General features: G+C 49.5%; 1 protein-coding gene across 2 annotated transcripts in view; it reads right to left on the bottom strand.

The window, feature by feature from the left end:
- The window catches only part of PPP2R2C (protein phosphatase 2 regulatory subunit Bgamma), a 164,851-nt gene extending 148,893 nt beyond the window's left edge, over positions 1 to 15,958 (bottom strand). Inside the window, exon 1 of one of the 2 annotated variants that reach the window (XM_013964782.2) lies at positions 15,660 to 15,958. In XM_013964782.2, the coding sequence (XP_013820236.2) occupies positions 15,660 to 15,729 (70 nt within the window). In that variant the 5' untranslated portion in view covers positions 15,730 to 15,958. The other variant, XM_018049709.1, reaches the window with a different exon arrangement.

Below are 17,219 nucleotides of genomic sequence, written 5' to 3'. Positions count from 1 at the left end.
ACGTCACTCTCCAAACTTCCAGAGACCTCTGGTCAGTTTTGGTTCTCTCTTCCTTCTCTGCCTGGAGAGGTGGCCATGCCCCATGTCTCACCAGCAGCCTGTTTGGTATGTTCATCCGCCACAGCTGTCCAGGAGCGCCAGGACCAAAAGTTACCAGTCCAGCAACCCTAAGAGTCTCACTGCATCTCACCGCTGAGCTTCTCCCCATAACATCCTTATTGCCTGGGACATCTTCTCCCCGACTCCCTACTTCCCTGCTGGACTTGCAAGCTACTCATCTGCTCTGACCTCAGCCTCTCTGCTCCCAGGCTACACCCTAGCTCCCATCACTCCGTGTTATGATCACCTGTTTATATCTCCTTGGTTCCAGAGGTTCTCACCCTATTCCTCCTCTTTCCTGCATCCTTCCCCACCCACATCCTCACTGTAGATGATGGACCTCAGTCTGATGGATAAATCCATAGGTAGTTATTGAATAAATAACTATATCTTCATGATAGTCATTCATCTCAGTTCAGTTGCTCAGTCATGTTTGACTGTTTGCGACCCCATGGACTGCAGCGTGCCAGGCTTCCCTGTCTATCAGCAACTCCTGGAGTTTACTCAGACTCATGCCCTTTGCAGTGGTGATGCCATCCAACCATCTCATCCTCTGTCATCCCCTTCTCCTCCCGCCTTCAATCTTTCCCAGCATCAGGGTCTTTTCCAATGAGTTCTTCACATCAGGTGGCCAAAGTATTGGAGCTTCAGCTTCAACATCAGTCCTTCCGATGAATATTCAGGACTGATTTCCTTTAGGATTGACTGGTTTGATGGACTGTTAGGCAACCACTAAAAATTTGTTCAGGATTCCCTGGTGGCTCAGTGGTAAAGAACCCACCTACAGTGCAGGAGATGCAGGTTCCATCACTTGGTTGGGAAGACCCCCTGGAGGAGGGCATGGCAACCGACTCCAGTATTCTTACCTGGAGAATCCTATGGACAGAGAAGCCTGGCAGGCTATATATAACCCACAGGGTTGCAAAAAGTCAAACACAACTAAAGCCACTGAGCATGCATATACACAAAAATTATTCACTTGGAGTATATGATAATATATAGGAATGATCCAGCATGTTAAATATTTTAAAAGAAACAAAACTGTATTTATACTACAATCTACAGGGGGCAGTAAGAGAGAAATACAACAATATTGGAACAATGTTTGCCGGGCTATGGAATCAAAGACATTATTTTTTTCCCCCTCTTTATTCTACTTTCTGCATTTTCAAACATTTCTGCAATGAGATAAACAGAGGAAGAAAATTAAAATCTTGCAAGGAGCATCTTAGCATACATGCACCTTAGCTCCCAGAGTATGACAACATGGGGCACATTATGATGATGGATTGTATTTTCACAGCTTCAATAAAGAGCATTACCTCTCCTTGGGGAAAATATTCAGGGTTGGTTTTTTTTTTTTTTTTAATCACCTTTCACACTGAAAGCTGGCGTAAGAATCACTGTTGTTCAGCCCTTGACTCCTTCAGTCAGTTCATTCCATGATGAATTGTTCCTGAAGCAGACAGGCTGGCTAGGAGGTCTGCACAGTGAACACTGTAGACAGGAGGCGTGTGCCCCTCTCCTAGTGACCCATCAGCTGTCTAACCATTTCTGCAGTGAGCAATTTGAGTTATTTAATATTCTCCAGTTGCCACTTGCAACAAAGAGGATGCTGACTCCCGTTCTCGACCCATGGTGCACCATCACCATGCCCTTGACATGTGGAAGGGCCACACAGGATAGACACTGCCCATCTGGCATGAGTTTAGGGAGACCCCACTTTGCACAACTGTGTGGAACCCTAAAATGACCATGCAAGCCAAAATCACTCAAAGTGATCTTAACAATCAAGGTAAAAAATTAGAAGAGTTTTATAATCTTTGAAAAACTTTTAAAAAACCTTTAAAATGCTCTTATTGATGGTTATAAATGTATAGGGAAGTAGAAGAGTAAAACTAGTATTTTATTTAGTACCCAGTCATGTAAAACACTATATACACCGAGAATTCTTGTTTTTTTTTTTTTTTTTAATTGTAACTAGGCTAGTTTCAACAGTGCCGGCTCCCTCTGCTTGTTGGATAACTTATGATGCTGGGCAAGCATCTTTCTATGCCTTGGAGAATTGCATTTCTAAGTTTAGATCAGCTTCCAAGATTCTGTTCTCCGCACCTTCAATGTTGTGAAATATCTTTAAGAGTTCCTTTAACATGAAATATGTTGCCAGTGTCACCTCCCCTAAGACATCTTACTTTTTTTTTTTTTTTTGGTCACAGGCACTGGCCTCATTTATGCCAATTAGTTCAGCTTGACTTAGTTCCCCTGGCTATACAGAATTTCAAGTGGTTGCAACTTCAGCATTCCCAGAGTGGGAGATTTCCTCTATAACTGCATTTTACATTCAATCCAAATTCTTCTTCCAGCATTATCACTTTTCTTTTTTTCTCTCTCTCTCTCTCTTTTCTGAACAGCATCTTTGTGGGCCAAATGCCCTCTTTTGACTACCCATTTTTGGAAAATGTCACGTGGGTTTATCACCTAGAAATAAGAAGGCACCATCACTATATGTTTTGCTGTCTGTGTGTGAATTCACAGACCCACAGGGACCAACCAGCGACAGACACTGGAAGAAATGACTTGGTCACGGATCACGATGCTCATATGTTATTTACTTAGTGATCCTTGGGCTGGAGAGCAACTGGCAAGGTTTGTTCTTGATGCAGTTACTCACAGTTACCATTCAGGGGCAGCTGAAATCTGGGTTGTGTGATTAGGGCACTGGCATTATTGAACTAAACTGCGGTGCTGAAATCTGTACATGCTGGAACAGTGCAAAGTTAAGATTGCCTATACCCAGAGAGTGCAGCCAGGGGGAAGAGTGGCATTTGGGGAAAAAAAAAAATTGGACTGCTCTGGGATCGGATTTGAAGACATGTCATTTGTTCACTCAGTCATTCAAATGCACAAATACCCAGCACCTAGGAAGTGCAGGTGGGTACCAGGTGTTGAGTTGTGTACAGAGGAAGCATGCGTGTCTGAGATATATATCTGCTGATGCTGCACGGGACAGGACTCCAGGTCCTATGTTTCAGAAGGGCCAGGTTCCCATCCTATCTTATGATCTGAGCTCAGTCACCCCTCCTGGCTGGGACTGGGAACTAAGGTTCTTTAGAAATTGACACAGGTTAACATAAGCAGGAAGGAAGTTATTGGAAGGTCCAGAGGGAGTCACAGAATCTAGGAGACACAGAAGCTGGACAAGCGGCCTCAGAAGGAGCCGGGCAGGACTGGGAACTCAATTTCGGGGATCTATGGCCATTCCAGCCACTTATCGCTGTGCAAACTGTCTCAAAACTCAGTGTCTTCACCGAATGAAATGAGCATGAATTCCTTTCGATCTAAATTCTGGCCCATGTCTTCAAACAGAAACCGTTTATTTTGCTCATGTGTCTGTAATGTGAGTAGCTCTTGGTGCCGATGGCGTCACTGCTGAACAATCTGCCCAGGATCTCTCAGCTGATGAGTGGTGAGGAGGGATCCTGGAATCAGAAGGGGCATGCCTGGGGATTCCCACCACCCAGGTGACCACCCATCAGCGTCCAGTCCTGTCAGAATACTGGGGTCCAGCCAAGGATTATGGACAACAGGGTTTAAACTGTAATTCTTTACAAAATAGTAACGACTCTCTTCAGCAAGTCAGGGTGGAGGACTGAGCTCCATCAGAAAAGACTCAGGAGACAGAATAACCAAAAGCAGATGCAGGACTTTAGAACCTGGGTCAAACCAACCAACTATTAAAAAACAAAACAAAACAAAACAAAAAACATTTTTGAGATACCTGGAGACATTGCTAAAATGAGCCAGAATTAATCAATGTTTGTTTATGCTGCACTGAAGTAGAGCTGATTCACTAACATGGACAGAATTTAGATTGAAAGGAATTAGTACCCATTTTGTTCGGTGAGATAGTGATACTTGGTTATGCAAAAAAAAGCCCTCACCTTTCAGAGGTGCCTGCTGATGTAGGGGTAAAATAACAGTCTTGAATTCACTTTAAAAAATAATTTTTTTTGGCCTTACCACACAGCATGCAGAACTTCCCAGACCAGGGATTGAACCCATACTCCCTGGATGCACAGAGTCTTCACCACTGGACCACCATAGAAATCCAGCACTTAAAAATTCTTAAGCCAAGGGACTTCCCTGATGGTCCCGTGGCTAAGGATCCACGCTCCCAAGGCAGGGGTTCGACCCCTGATCCGGGAGTTAGATCTCCCATGCTGCAACCAAATTTGCATGCCTCAACTAAAAAGATTCCGTGTGCTGCAACTAAGACACAATGCAGCCAAATGAATCAATAAATATATATTTTTAAAAATTCTTAAGCCAAAAGAATGGGAAGGTAAATGAAGAAAGTACAGCAAAATCTTGAGAGCAGCTGAAAGACGAGGGGATGGGTGAAAAACAATCAATATACAATTTTCTCTTTTGGTACATATTTGAAAGGTTTTGTTAAGACTTTATTGAAATTGTGAAAAGAAAATCAGAAACTGATAATGACAGTACAAGTAGCTCCCTTTTACTGAGATGTAAGCACAAAATGCACATGATTGCACTTAATACAAAAAGCCCGAATGGCAGGCACTTCTCCCCCTGCTTCAGGGAGGGGGAAACTGGATCGGAGGCTGAAGAACCTGCCAAAGGTGCCCAGCTGTGCCAGGAGCGGAGCCCAGGCCTGGCAGCCCCTGGGGTCACGGCTGCAATCTCAGCAGGGCAAGGGGGCAAGAGGATGCAGGAGGCCAGGCTGGTCCAGAGGAGGCCCAACGGCTGCAGTTGGAGATCCCATCTCTGCTTGGGGCAGCCGGAGCCTCTGAGCAGCCTTTGTTCTGCCTCAATGTGCCATTCAGACCAGGGTTCTTAAGGACAATGGGTCCCACTGTTCAAAGGGGCAATGCCCATCCTGGGCAGCACAGGAGTCCCAGGTGGGTCCTAGTCCCCAGGCAGGCTGGCAACTACAATTGAGGTTCAGGCAGAGAAGTCCAGATTCTGTCAGGGGACAAGCACATGTCACTTTGCACATGTGCTTGGAATGCACTAGAATGTATCTCAATACACCACCACTCCTGACCCAGGAAATGCTGCTCCCTTTGATGCCAAAGCACCTGTTCTTCACAGAGCTGTGATCACCCCCACCACTTACCCTGCAGTGGAGGGGACCCCTTCTCTCATTGACCCATCTGGATTAATTTCACCCCCACATGGCTGGGACAGGTGCAGTGCTGCTGCGTGTCCAGTATAAGCACTGTGCCAGGCAGTCCTGGGTTCAAGTCAAGAGACCCTTCAAAACTGGGTGCAGAACCAGAGCTGAATGGGCCACCTGTCACTGCTCTGTCTGACTAAGCAGTGCGGAGATCAGGAGAGTGGGTTCTATAGGCAGATGGCCAGCATTCACACCCCGGCTTGGCTCTTTACAAACCAAGTGATGCTGGGCAAGTGCCCAAGCCTCACCTTTCTCCTTTGCAAAATGCAGACAACACACACACATACACACATACATTGGGGTTTGTGGGGATCCAATAAGATGAACCATTTAGCATTGCAATTGACACACAGTATGTGCCCAGTAAATGGTCAATCATAATAATGGCTCAAAACCCTTCAAGCTAGGCTTCAGCAGTATGTGAACCAAGAACTTCCAGCTGTGCAAGCTGGGTTTTGAAGAGGCAGAGGAACCAGAGATCAAATTGCCAACATTCACTGGATCATGGAGAAAGCAAGGGAATTCTAGAAAAACATCTGCTTCATTGACTATGCTAAAGGCTTTGACTGTGTGGATCACAACAAACTGTGGAAAAATTCTGAAAGAGATGGGAGTACCAGACCATCTGACCTGTCTCTTGAGAAACCTGTACGCAGGTCAAGAAGCAACAGTTAGAACCAGACATGGAACAACAGACTGGTTCAAAGTTTGGAAACGAATATGATAAAGTAGATATTGTCACCCTGCTTATTTAACTTTTATGAAGACTACATCATGCAAAATGCCTGGCTGGATGAATCACAAGCCGAAATCAAGATTGCCGGGAGAAATATCAACAATTTCAGATATGCAGATGATACCACTCTAAAGGCAGAAAGTGAGGAGGAACTAAAGAGCCTCTTCATGACGGTGAAAGAGGAGAGTGAAAAAGCTGGCTTAAAACTCAGCATTCAAAAAACTAAGATCATGGCATCTGGTCCCATCATTTCATGGCAAATAGAAGGGAAAAAGTGGAGGCAGTGATAGATTTTATTTTCTTGGGCTCCAAAATCATGGTGGACGGTCACTGAAGCCAGGAAATTAAAAGATGCTTGCTCCTTGGAAGGAAAGCCATGACAAATCTAATCAGTGTAATAAAAAGCAGACACATCACTTTGCCAACAAAAGTCCGTGTAGTCAAAGCTATGGTTTTTCCAGTAGTCATGTATGGATGTGAGAGTCGGACCATAAAGAAGGCTGAGCACTGAAGAATTGTCGCTTTCAAATTGTGGTACTGGAGAAGACTCTTGAGGGTCCCTTCGACTGTAAGGAGATCAAACCAGTCAATCCTAAAGGAAATCAACCCTGAATATTCATTGAAGAACTGTTGCTGAGGCTGAAGTGCCAGTACTTCGGCCACCCGATGCGAAGAGCCGACTCATTGGAAAAGACCCTGATGCTGGGAAAGATTGAGGACAGGAGGAGAAGAGGGAGCAGAGGATGAGATGGTGAGGCAACATCACCGACTCAATATACATGAATTTGAGCAAGCTCTGGGAGATAGTGGAGGACAGTAGTCTGGTGTGCTGCAGCCCGCAGGGTCACAAAGAGTCTGACTTAGCAACTGAACAACAATAATAGCTATTATGTTTGTTTCATTATTGTTTAATGATGAAGACCAGGTGAGTAACTCTGCATAAGGGCTAACTGTGCTAAGTAACAGGACTCCCTAGGGCACCATGGGGCTAGTGGAAAGCAAACTATTCTGTAAGCCAACGGGGAGAACTAGGGGTGCAGAGCATAGAGTCTCATGGAAATATGTCATCACCAAATTGAGCCCAAGAAGACCAGGTGCCAGGTGTGTGTGAGCACCTGAGTGATGCTTACCGATACTGTTCTGACCGCTTGGCAGTGTTCAAAGCTGGCTGATCCACCCTTCTTCCTGCCAGCCCTCTCTCCCCCTTCCCTTCCAGGATTCTCCTGGGTCTGTGACTCCAGAGCCTTCTTGTTTTATCTTCTAGCTGGGTGGACAACAAGAATTCTCATTCTCTGTCCCTTAGATGTTGGTGCTCTGGCCTCAGCTCTCTTTCTTTGTTCCTTTCGCCCCCACCTCACTCTCCCTGCCCAGAGATATGGGTATCTTCTGTGCCTAGTGCATAGTGGGCGCTCCAGAAATATTTTGTTGAATGAACGAATGGGTGAATGACCTTGTTCTTCAATGTTGTACATCTGGCATCTCACCTCCCCCTGGCAGGTAAGAGGATCAGTAAATGCCGGTTGTTGAACACAAGGGGAAAAGTGTTCAACCTCACTGGCATTCAGACATGCATTAAAACAAGTATTTTTTTCATCTATGATATCTACAAAGGTCAAATAAATTAGAATACCCAATGCTGATCAGCATGAGATAAAATAGAGAAACTTTCTGGAGAATAATTGGGCAGTGAGTGTCAAGAACATTAAGCACATTCATAATTTCTACATAAAGTTGCACGTGCAGGATTCTCTCTGAGCAAAATTATTTCAGATTTAGGGGGAAGAATGGGAATAGGGTGTCTTCTTACAAACATAGCATTCTTTCCCTCAGTGTTAGTTATAAAGGAAAATAGGCAGCCTAATTATCCAGCAGTCGGAGGTGATGAGTTGAACTATGACATCTCTCAGGGGAAGAGTGTGCAGCCAATAAAATGATGGTATTTGGAGGCAGGGCTGAGGGAACCTGTTACACACCCCTCATCCCTGAAAATACACAAGGAAGATGGACCAAAGGGAAAAACATATCTTTCTTAATAGTAAGTTTGGGGTGGGGGGGGGAAATGAGCTAGGGACCCCCGCTCCACTGCCCCACCTCCTAGGCCTGTGGGGAGAGACAGATCTAAAGGCTGGTCTCTGAAATGCGGGAAACAGGCTTCTTGTTGGAGCAGAGACCTTAATACTATAGCTCCGCCCAGCAGAGAAAAATGGTCCAGTGAGTGACAGGCTCTCACCAGTTCCACCAATCACAAAAGCCAAGGGAGGCGGGGTCAAGAATTCTGCCCTCCTCACTACAGCACAATAGGACTATTTGCAGAGGAGCCTGGTGGGCTACAGTCCACGGGGTTGCAAAGAGTCACACATGACTTAACGACTAAACGACAACAACTCATAGGGTATCGAATAATTGATCCTTTGAGATTTTCCCCTTTGGCGCAGTGGTAAAGAATCCACCTGCCAATGCGGGAAACATAGGTTCGATCCCTGTGTCAGGAAGACCCTCTGGATCTTGGCAACCCACTCCAGTATTCTTGCCTGGAAAACTCCATGGACAGAGGAGCCTGGCCAGTGGACTACATTTCATGGGCTTGCAGAGTCGGACATGACTGAGTGTCTGAGCATACTGCATTTGTGGGGTCTAGTGCAAAGAAAATGCAGAGGATAAAAAGCAGGGAGAAGTATCACTAAAGGTACAAAAATATAATGCTTTCCATTTTTACCCATGACTGGTCCTAGTTATTTGCTATTTAATGACAGTTGAAAAAAAAAGTTTAAATTATTAACATGGATTTTATCAGCCAGTGTATTGTGTAAAAACAGCTTTAAATGCAAATGGAAGAGCATTGAACTAGAATGCAGAATCACTGAATTACACAATTTGTATCTGGGAGCTCCTGCAGGTATACGTAGCTTGTTCGTATAAGAGCAGTGAGAACACTGCACGTTTTTATTTCACTCTTTGACGCTTGAGGGTTTTAGGCACATATCTTCACTCTCAGTGATGAATGAGGGTTGATGGGAACGGAATTATGGTCCGCCTTTCCCTTTCTTTTGATGCCATCATTTTCAGAAGTAATGACTAGCTAGACCAGAGATGTTCTCACGAGTAACAAAGGTTATGTTAGGGTTCCTTGGTCCATGTGCTTCTTAGAATGCCACTGCCTCCTTCCAGCATTCAAAACAAGTTTTCTGGTTCAAAAAGAAAGCATGGGCTTTCGAGGCTGTCAGTGCCTCTGTTTACACCATCACGGACATGCTGACTGGTGCTGACTCACAGAATTCTGGTGGCCCCAGGATGCTCAGAAGCTCAGTGATATTCCAAGTGACCCCAGGTAAGTGTGATATGGAAGCCGCTTAAGGAACAGTGGAGTCGCTTGTTGCACGTGTCACTTCTGTTCACCATCATGCTCCACTATCCTATCAAAGGTAACTCACAAAACATAGGTTTAAGGACACAATTATTAAAGATTTCAAGGTGAGGACAGTGGAGAATTAAACCAAGAACAGGGTTCTTGGTCCTTCTGAGCATGTGAGCATGGGGCCTACCTGGATTGCATGCCCAGAAAACCAGCCCTTCAGCAAAGGGACTGGAAAATTCTTATAACCTCATGCTTAATGAGAAAAGTACCCTTCAAAATGGTTTATATGGAAAGATTAAGCTTTTATTAAAAACAGACATGGGCATTTGCAAAAGATGGGAAGGAACTATGGCAAGTGGCTAACAATGTTCATCTAGAGGCCATTCTTTTCTCTTTATCTGCATTGTTACTTTATAATCCTTCCTATTAAGCACCAGCCTTTCACACAGCCATGCTTCAGGTCTCAAGACCTAAAACACCTCTCAGCAAAACATCCGTTAGCTATGCTGACTTTAAAGATAAAGACCAAAAGCTGCAGCAGGTAAAAACAACCAGGAGATGATGTGGAAGCATTGTATTAGCATTTGATTTCCATCTTGCAGAAAGAAAATGAGAAAACCTCTACTTTGTGACTGCACCAACCTTTAAGTGAGGGCTGGCCTCCACGACAGTTTGAGGAAACTGATAACAATAATAGCCTCTGCCCAGAGTGGACTGTTGGGAGTCCATGAGGCCTTGTGGAATCCCAGGGCAGGAAGCAGTACAGGGAAACTATAGCTCAGAGAGGTGATGTGACTTTACAGGGGACAGCCCCCGGTGTCCCATTTAAGCCTCCCACCCTGCCCCCACGCCAGAAGTGGAAACAACATCAGCTCATGAAACCCCAGGAAAGCTTATGAAAGGGACAGTTCTAAGTGGAAGCAAAAGGAACCAAGATTTCAAAAATCAAAGGCCGGCTCTCCTGCTTTCCCTCTGGGCTGGCTCAGGTCACTGTCAGACATAACCTCCCCTCTCAGCTCAATTTCCCTAAGGCTGGAGATGAAGTTGGGTCAGCCAGTCTGATATTTCTGTGGGCTCCGGGTGTATTAGTCATTCAGTTGTGTCCTACTCTTTGCAACCCCATGTACTACAAAGCCCGTCTGTCCACGGAATTCTCCAGGCAAGAACACTGGAGTGGACTGCCATCCCCTTCTCCAGGGTTCTTCCCAACCCAGGGATCAAACTCCATCTCCCACATGGCAGGCAGAGTCTTTACCATCTGAACCATCAGGGAATATGCAGCTAAGAGCTAGTCTGACTCCAGCTCCTAAAGAACAGACATTGTTATTCATGGACAATATCTACTAAGTCCTGACTGTGCCCCAGGCCCTGGGCTGGGCATGATCACATGCACCAAGCCATTTAATGCCATGAGTCCACCGAATGTATTCCATTCACAAAGCATGGTGGGGGAGTCCACAGAGAAGGTGCAACAACATCAACACATCCCTCACTTCAAATGACCTGCTGAAAAACCTGGAACAGAAACTAAGGCTCCCGCCCAAGATTACAGACCCAGAGCAGACCTCACCAGGAATGCAGGTCTCCAGACCCCACCAGGAACCTAGGTCTCCTGACAGCAGACCTTGGGATCCCTCATGTGGCTGGAAGTACCAGGAGGGGAAATCAGAACTCTGCAACTTTGACTTGAGTGCGTGAAAGAGACCAAAGAGGATTTCCAAAACAGAACACACACACACACACACACACAAATAGCTACCTCCTGGCTTTAAGTATCTTGTGTTTTGGTCGTGAGTGACAGGGCAGCTTTTCCGTTTTCTCGACAATCAGTAAAGGCTGTATGAGTAGGGGTGCTGCTAGCTGCAAGAAACAGACTTGGCTTCAAGTTTGAAGCAATGAGTAAATATAGCAGCTTATGGAACTGGAAGCCCAGAGGTAGGGTGAACATTAGGCCTGGTTAATTCAGGAGTCACCAACATCTCACTCACTGTCTACTCTGACAGCAACTGTGTTGTCTTAAGACTGGCTTCCACCATGGTCTCAAGGCAGCTGCTGGTGGGGCTTCCGTGTTCCATCACAAGAAAGGGACCAGCTTCCTGCAGCTCTCCCTACTCTCCACTCAACCTCCAGAGAGGACTTCCATGTTCATTTTCGAACCAGTCACTGCAAGGGAGAATGGAAGTACCCTGGTTCATCCCTGCCTGAGCAGAGCCAGATGCAGAAAAGGATGTGTTTGGTAAATGCTACTGCATGAAAGAGGATGAACGTATTTCTTAGATCCAGTCTAGCCTAGAAATGTCTATTTAACTCATGCTAAAGCTGAGTCTGGGTTTCCCTGGGGGCTCAGTGATAAAGAATCCAACTGCTAATGCAGGAGACTTGGGTTCAGTCCCTGAGTCAGGAAGATCCCCTGAAGAAGGAAATGGCAACCCACTCCAGTATTCTTTCCTGGGAAATCCCATGGACACAGGAGCCTGGCAGGCTACAGTCTACAGGGTTGTAAAAAGAGCTGGACATGACTTCAAGACTAATCAAACAAATGAAAACCTGAGTTCTAGGACTGCAGCAAGAGAACATAGCCAGGAAGAGTCCTTCTTAAAGTCATATTTGGCTCTTGAGAAAAGTCTAAACAGAGACACCTTGGCATTCTCTGATCCCTGGGACCCCTTTCTCTAGGGCTCAGGTCCTTCCACTGTCCTGAGAACCTTAACGGTACTGCTCTCCCCCAACACACATCCATTCTGCAAAGTCCTCTGTGCTCCACGGTGACACATGTCCATGGCTAGTGACCACAAGGTGTGAATGAATAACTAACAAAACCGAAACTCTTCCCAAGGTATTTGGGATTTTACAAGAGGAAACTGAGGAACTGGTCTCCCACTGGAAAGGATGACATTTAACTCAAGACCTGAAGGATGAGAAGGAAGAGCAGGAGGTGGGTGTTCCAGGTAGTGGACACAGCCAGTGCAAATACCTTGAGAGAAAGGAAAAAATGCCCTGCTTAAGGAACAGGAAGTAGATCACAGTCACTGGGGTGTTGTGTGTGTTTGCGGCCAAATGACCAGCTGGAACAGGGATTTGTACACTTGGCACTTTTACAAACTCTCAGCATCCATTATTTGCTTGTGAAGCTCCTCCAGGAACAAGACTTTTAAATTCTAACAGTACCATGTATAAAATGCTTCCAATAGGCCAAAAGCACTGTGCCAGATGCTGTCGATATTAGCATAACCACTGATATCCCCAATAATTATTTAAGACAAGTCATTATTACTTCTCTGTTTAGAGGGGGAAAGTGAAGCTCAGAAAGGTTTAGTAACTTGTGCCTGTTGCACAGCACATGAAGATTCAAAAGTAGGACTTGAACGCAAGTCTGTCTGACATCGGAGGCTTCCCTGGTGGCTCAAGTGGTAAAAGAATCCGCTTGCAATGCAAGAGCCACAGGAGACATGGGTTCGATCTCTGGGTTAGGAAGATTTCCTGAAGGAGGGCATGGCAACCCACTCCAGTATTCTTGCCTGGAGAATCCTCATGGACAGAAGAGCCTGGCAGGCAACAGTCCATGGGGTCACAAAGAGTCAACAGGGACTCAGCCGAGCATGCACGTGTGCTGTCTGACACCCAAATCCATGACCTACTCTGTGCTCTGAGCGCAAAATATGGGTAAGATGCAATAGCAGGAAGGTCTGTTTCCATGCAAGGTGGCCAGAAATCTCATATAATTCTAATACTTATTGTTACTGCTTTCTTGGCTAGACCCTGTTCTCTGAGGGCAGGAACTCTGAATCCTGTTTCTTGCTGCACTTCTAGGATCAGAGCCCTATCCCCTGCACACAGTGGCACTCAGTCTGGGATGTGGACAAAGGCTAAGCCTCAGTTTCTTCATCTATGAAATGGGCATGTGCGGTATGCGGAACTCCTGTGAGGTCTCAACACATAATGGGTTCTCCACACACGTAGGCTGCTAGTTCACAATTTGTAGTTCTGAGGTCAGTCCTTCATCCACCATCTCACCTGTGCTGTGCTTAGTCACTCAGTTGTATCCAACTCTTTGCAACCCCACAGACTGTAAACTGCCAGGCCCCTCTGTCCATGGGGATTCTCTAGGCAAGAACACTGGAGTGGGTTGCCATGCCCTCATCCAGGGGATCTTCCTAACCCAGGGATCGAACTCAGGTCTCCCACATTGCAGGTGGATTTTTTACCATCTGAGCCACCAGGGAAGCCCACCATCTCACCTAACCCCCACATAAACCCTAAAACTTTTAGACAGAATGGTATTATTCACTCCCATTTCAAAGATGGGGAAAGAGATTTGTCCACATAATGGGGCTCCCTTCTAGAATACAGGCTGCCTGGGGGCAGGACCTGTGTCCAGTTCCCGGGCTAAAGCACTAGTAGATGGTCAGTAAATATTTGTTGCATGAATGAAGAATTAACAATCATCACCTCCTACTCTGATAACTATGCACGTCTCCCTTGTTCCTCCCTTCTAAGAGCCGGTGAATTCATGAGAAAAACAGGGAGAGACAGGATAAAGAAGGAATTAGGGTTTGCCAATGTCCACCATGAGTCAGGCAGTGCTTTTTACTTTAAGTCACAGAGACCAGCGCCTTGTTCCAGCATCCTCCGTGCACAGATGAGAAAGGAGAGGCTTCTTCCAGAAAGCCAGATCAGGATGACCTGCCAAGATCCCCTCTCCTGGCTCCAGCCAGACCACTGGGGGACCTGCCAGCAACTCAGCAGCCTTTCACCTCTGCCTCTCAGCAGGCTGCCAGCAAAAAGAACACCCAGGAAACACACTGATCCTTCCTCGGCCTCTCCAAGACCGGCGACAAAGGACCCTTTTCAGATGCCCTGGACCCCCGCTTCCCCAGGAAACCCCTAACTTGAGGCAGAGCCCTCAGCTAGCCCGAACAGCCCTGCCCCCTCTCCCTACACACACCTATCAGCAAAGCGTGACTCAGCGCTTCTCCTCCGGGGAGCGGGGAGCGCCACTCTCCACCCTATACTCCGCCCAGGTCACACATCCAGCCTCAGGATCCCGGGGTCGGGACGCCTGGGAGCCCACCCCACGCTGATCCGGCGCTCTCCAGGCCTCCGCAGAGCTCCGACGGGCTCCTCGGCCTCATTTCCGGCGGAGCCTGGCATCGGCGCTGGCTGGACAGCGCCCGGAGTCGAGTCACCACCGCTCGGAGCCCACACGGGTTCCTGACCCGGGTTCTCACGCGCCCCAACCCCGCGGCACGCAAAGCCCTGGGCTCCTCGCACGGAAGCACCCACCAGGGGACCTCTTGCTAAAACCCACCAACACCTCTGCAGCCAGTCCGGCAGCCCCTAGGGAAGACGCAGTCAAGCCCCTTAACCCGGGAAGGTCTCCGGGCACAAGGGGTCCCCACCAATGCATGCCGACACCCCGCGCGGCCGGCCCTTCCCCGTCCCCAATGGAGGCTCCAATCCGCGGGCGCCTGGCTAAGGCCTGGGAGCTTCCCCACCGTTCCCTGGGCAGGGTGGAGCCGGGGTACACTTGAAGTTGCTACTGGCTTATAAGAAGGGGTCGCTGACCCTCTAGATCCCACCAGCCTCGGAGTGGGGAGTAAGGCCAATTTAGGGCATTTCCAATGCAGGGCCTGTTTGGGATAGCAGGTCCCACTTTGGGGTTCACCAGTGTAGGGTCAGCTGTTCCTGTCTCATTTTATTCACCAGGAAGAAAAGATCCACCCCAAACCAGCCACCTTCTCTCACCCCGCTAAGGGACCTTGCTTCTGCCCACAGGGAGGGGCCGAAAACCTCGAGCCTCTGGGGCAATCTGGCCACGGAATATTTTTTTTTCTCCTCCTGGGTCGCTCTTAGTCTCTGGGGAGTGGGCAGCCTAGAAAATTCTGCCGGGCTCTGGACTGGGATGAAAGGGCAAACCCAGGATTTTAAGCCACTAAATTCGCCCGGGATGTCTTCACCAGAGTAGCCGCAGAGGTGGCCTTTACAAAAAATGAGGGCCGGGGACGATTCAGGGTGCCACCAGGCCTGGAGGCGGAAAGCTGCCCGCCGGAGGGCGGCGCGGAGGAGGGCGCTGCCCTGTCCGGCTACCGAGCAGCAGGAGACCGACGCCCTCCGGCTCCCTCCCTCCCGGACCCGGGCGGGGGTGGGGTAGGGTGGGGTGGGGGGACACGACACACAGCGCGCGGTCCAAACCTTCGGAGGGCATTCGGTGCGACGGCATCCCCACGCCGCGGCCGGCCGGAAGGGGCCTCAGACAACACGTACGTTACCTTCAGTCACATAGCTGTGGTCCCGCAGGAAGCTGTGGTTAATTTTCCGCGTGTCCGTGTCCTCGCCCATTGAAGGCCGTGCCCGGTGCCCTGGGCATGCCCCGCCGCCGCACACCGATGCAATCCGCAGAGGTCGCGCCGGGCGCGCGGGCCATGCCGCCGCAGCCTAGCAAGGGCGCGGGCCGCCGGGGCCCCGGAGGGCGGGCATCGCGCGACCAGGGGGCGGCCGGGGAACGGGCGAGGGCGGCCGAGGCGGGCGCCGCGGTCAGGCTTGAGCGCGGCGGGCGGGCGGCGGCCGCGGGTGGGGACGGGCCGGGTCCCGGGCGCGCATCCCGGCCGGCGGTGCGCGCTGCGTCCGTGCGCCCCGGCGGCGGCGGCGGCGGCTGGGTGCCGGTGCGCCTGGCTGCGGCGGCGGCGGCGGCGGGAGGGGACGCGCGCGGCGCTGCGCCGACCGAGCCGGGGCCGAGCCGGGCTGCGCGGACTGGGGCCGCCGCCGCCGCCGCCGCCGCCGCTGTCGCAGGCCCCTCCCTCGCGCCGCCCGCTCCTCCGCCCCCGCGGCCCGCGCCTCCCGCCGCGCGCCCGCCGCCCAGCACCCTGCAGGTGGAGCCGCGCCCCCCGGCAAAAGCTGCCCCTCTGCGCTCTCAGTCTCACGGATGGACACCTTTGGTCCCTGGGTATGCCAGCGGGCGAGGGAGGAAGGAGTTGACCAGCTGGCGGGAGGCACTGGGCAGCTGAGCATTTGGGGGCCACTTTGCGTGCCCGGTGGCTCAGACGATAAAGCGCCTGCCTGCTATGCGGGAGCCCCGGGTTCAATCCCTGGGTCGGGAAGATCCCCTGGAGAAGGAAATGGCAACCCACTCCAGTACTCTTGCCTGGAAAATCCCATGGACGGAGGAGCCTGGCGTTCTATAGTCCATGGGGTCGCAAAGAGGCGGACACGACCGAGCGACTTCACTTTTTTTTTTTTTTTTTGCGTGCCCAGGTACTCCTGGTGGGTGGAGAGCTTAGAAGAGAGGAGGACCTTCAGAGGTGCTGGGGGCGGGTAAATGGATCCACTTCTGCCCAACCGCACAGACACCAGCAGGTCTTCTTAGGTGTTCAGCAACACCTCTTTGGAAAAGGACAGATGGAAAGGTGCAGACTGCCCCCGGCGGGTACCAGAGCTGAAGGGGCCCTTGGCCCGAAATAGGAGGCCAAAACCCAGGTGAGGGTGCAGGTGGTCTCTCGAACCCCTGCAATTTTGTGATGCTCTCCTCCTCTCAATTGTTGGGGGGTGAGGGAGGGGGACTCCAAGCATTCCCCAAACTGCAGTGGAAGCAGTAGAGTCCAGAAGGGGCTAAGGCAGGAGGCTGGGGTTATGGGAAAGGCTGGAGAAGGTGGAAGCCCCCTGAGGTTTCTGGCTGGGGAGTGAGAGGGAGTTTCTGAAGCTAGAGCTGGGGTTTTATTCCTTAGAAACACCCAGAATAAAGTTCCTCCCCACCCCCACAAGCACCCTGCAGGGCATAATTGAAAGGGCAGGACCCAGGAGGGGCTTGGGGCTCTGCCAACATCCCCTGGATG

This window comes from Capra hircus, chromosome 6 (genome assembly GCF_001704415.2).
Source record: "Capra hircus breed San Clemente chromosome 6, ASM170441v1, whole genome shotgun sequence".
Taxonomy (NCBI): domain Eukaryota; kingdom Metazoa; phylum Chordata; class Mammalia; order Artiodactyla; family Bovidae; genus Capra; species Capra hircus.
Note: the sequence above shows the minus strand (reverse complement) of the source record. Positions and strands in the feature narration are given on the sequence as shown.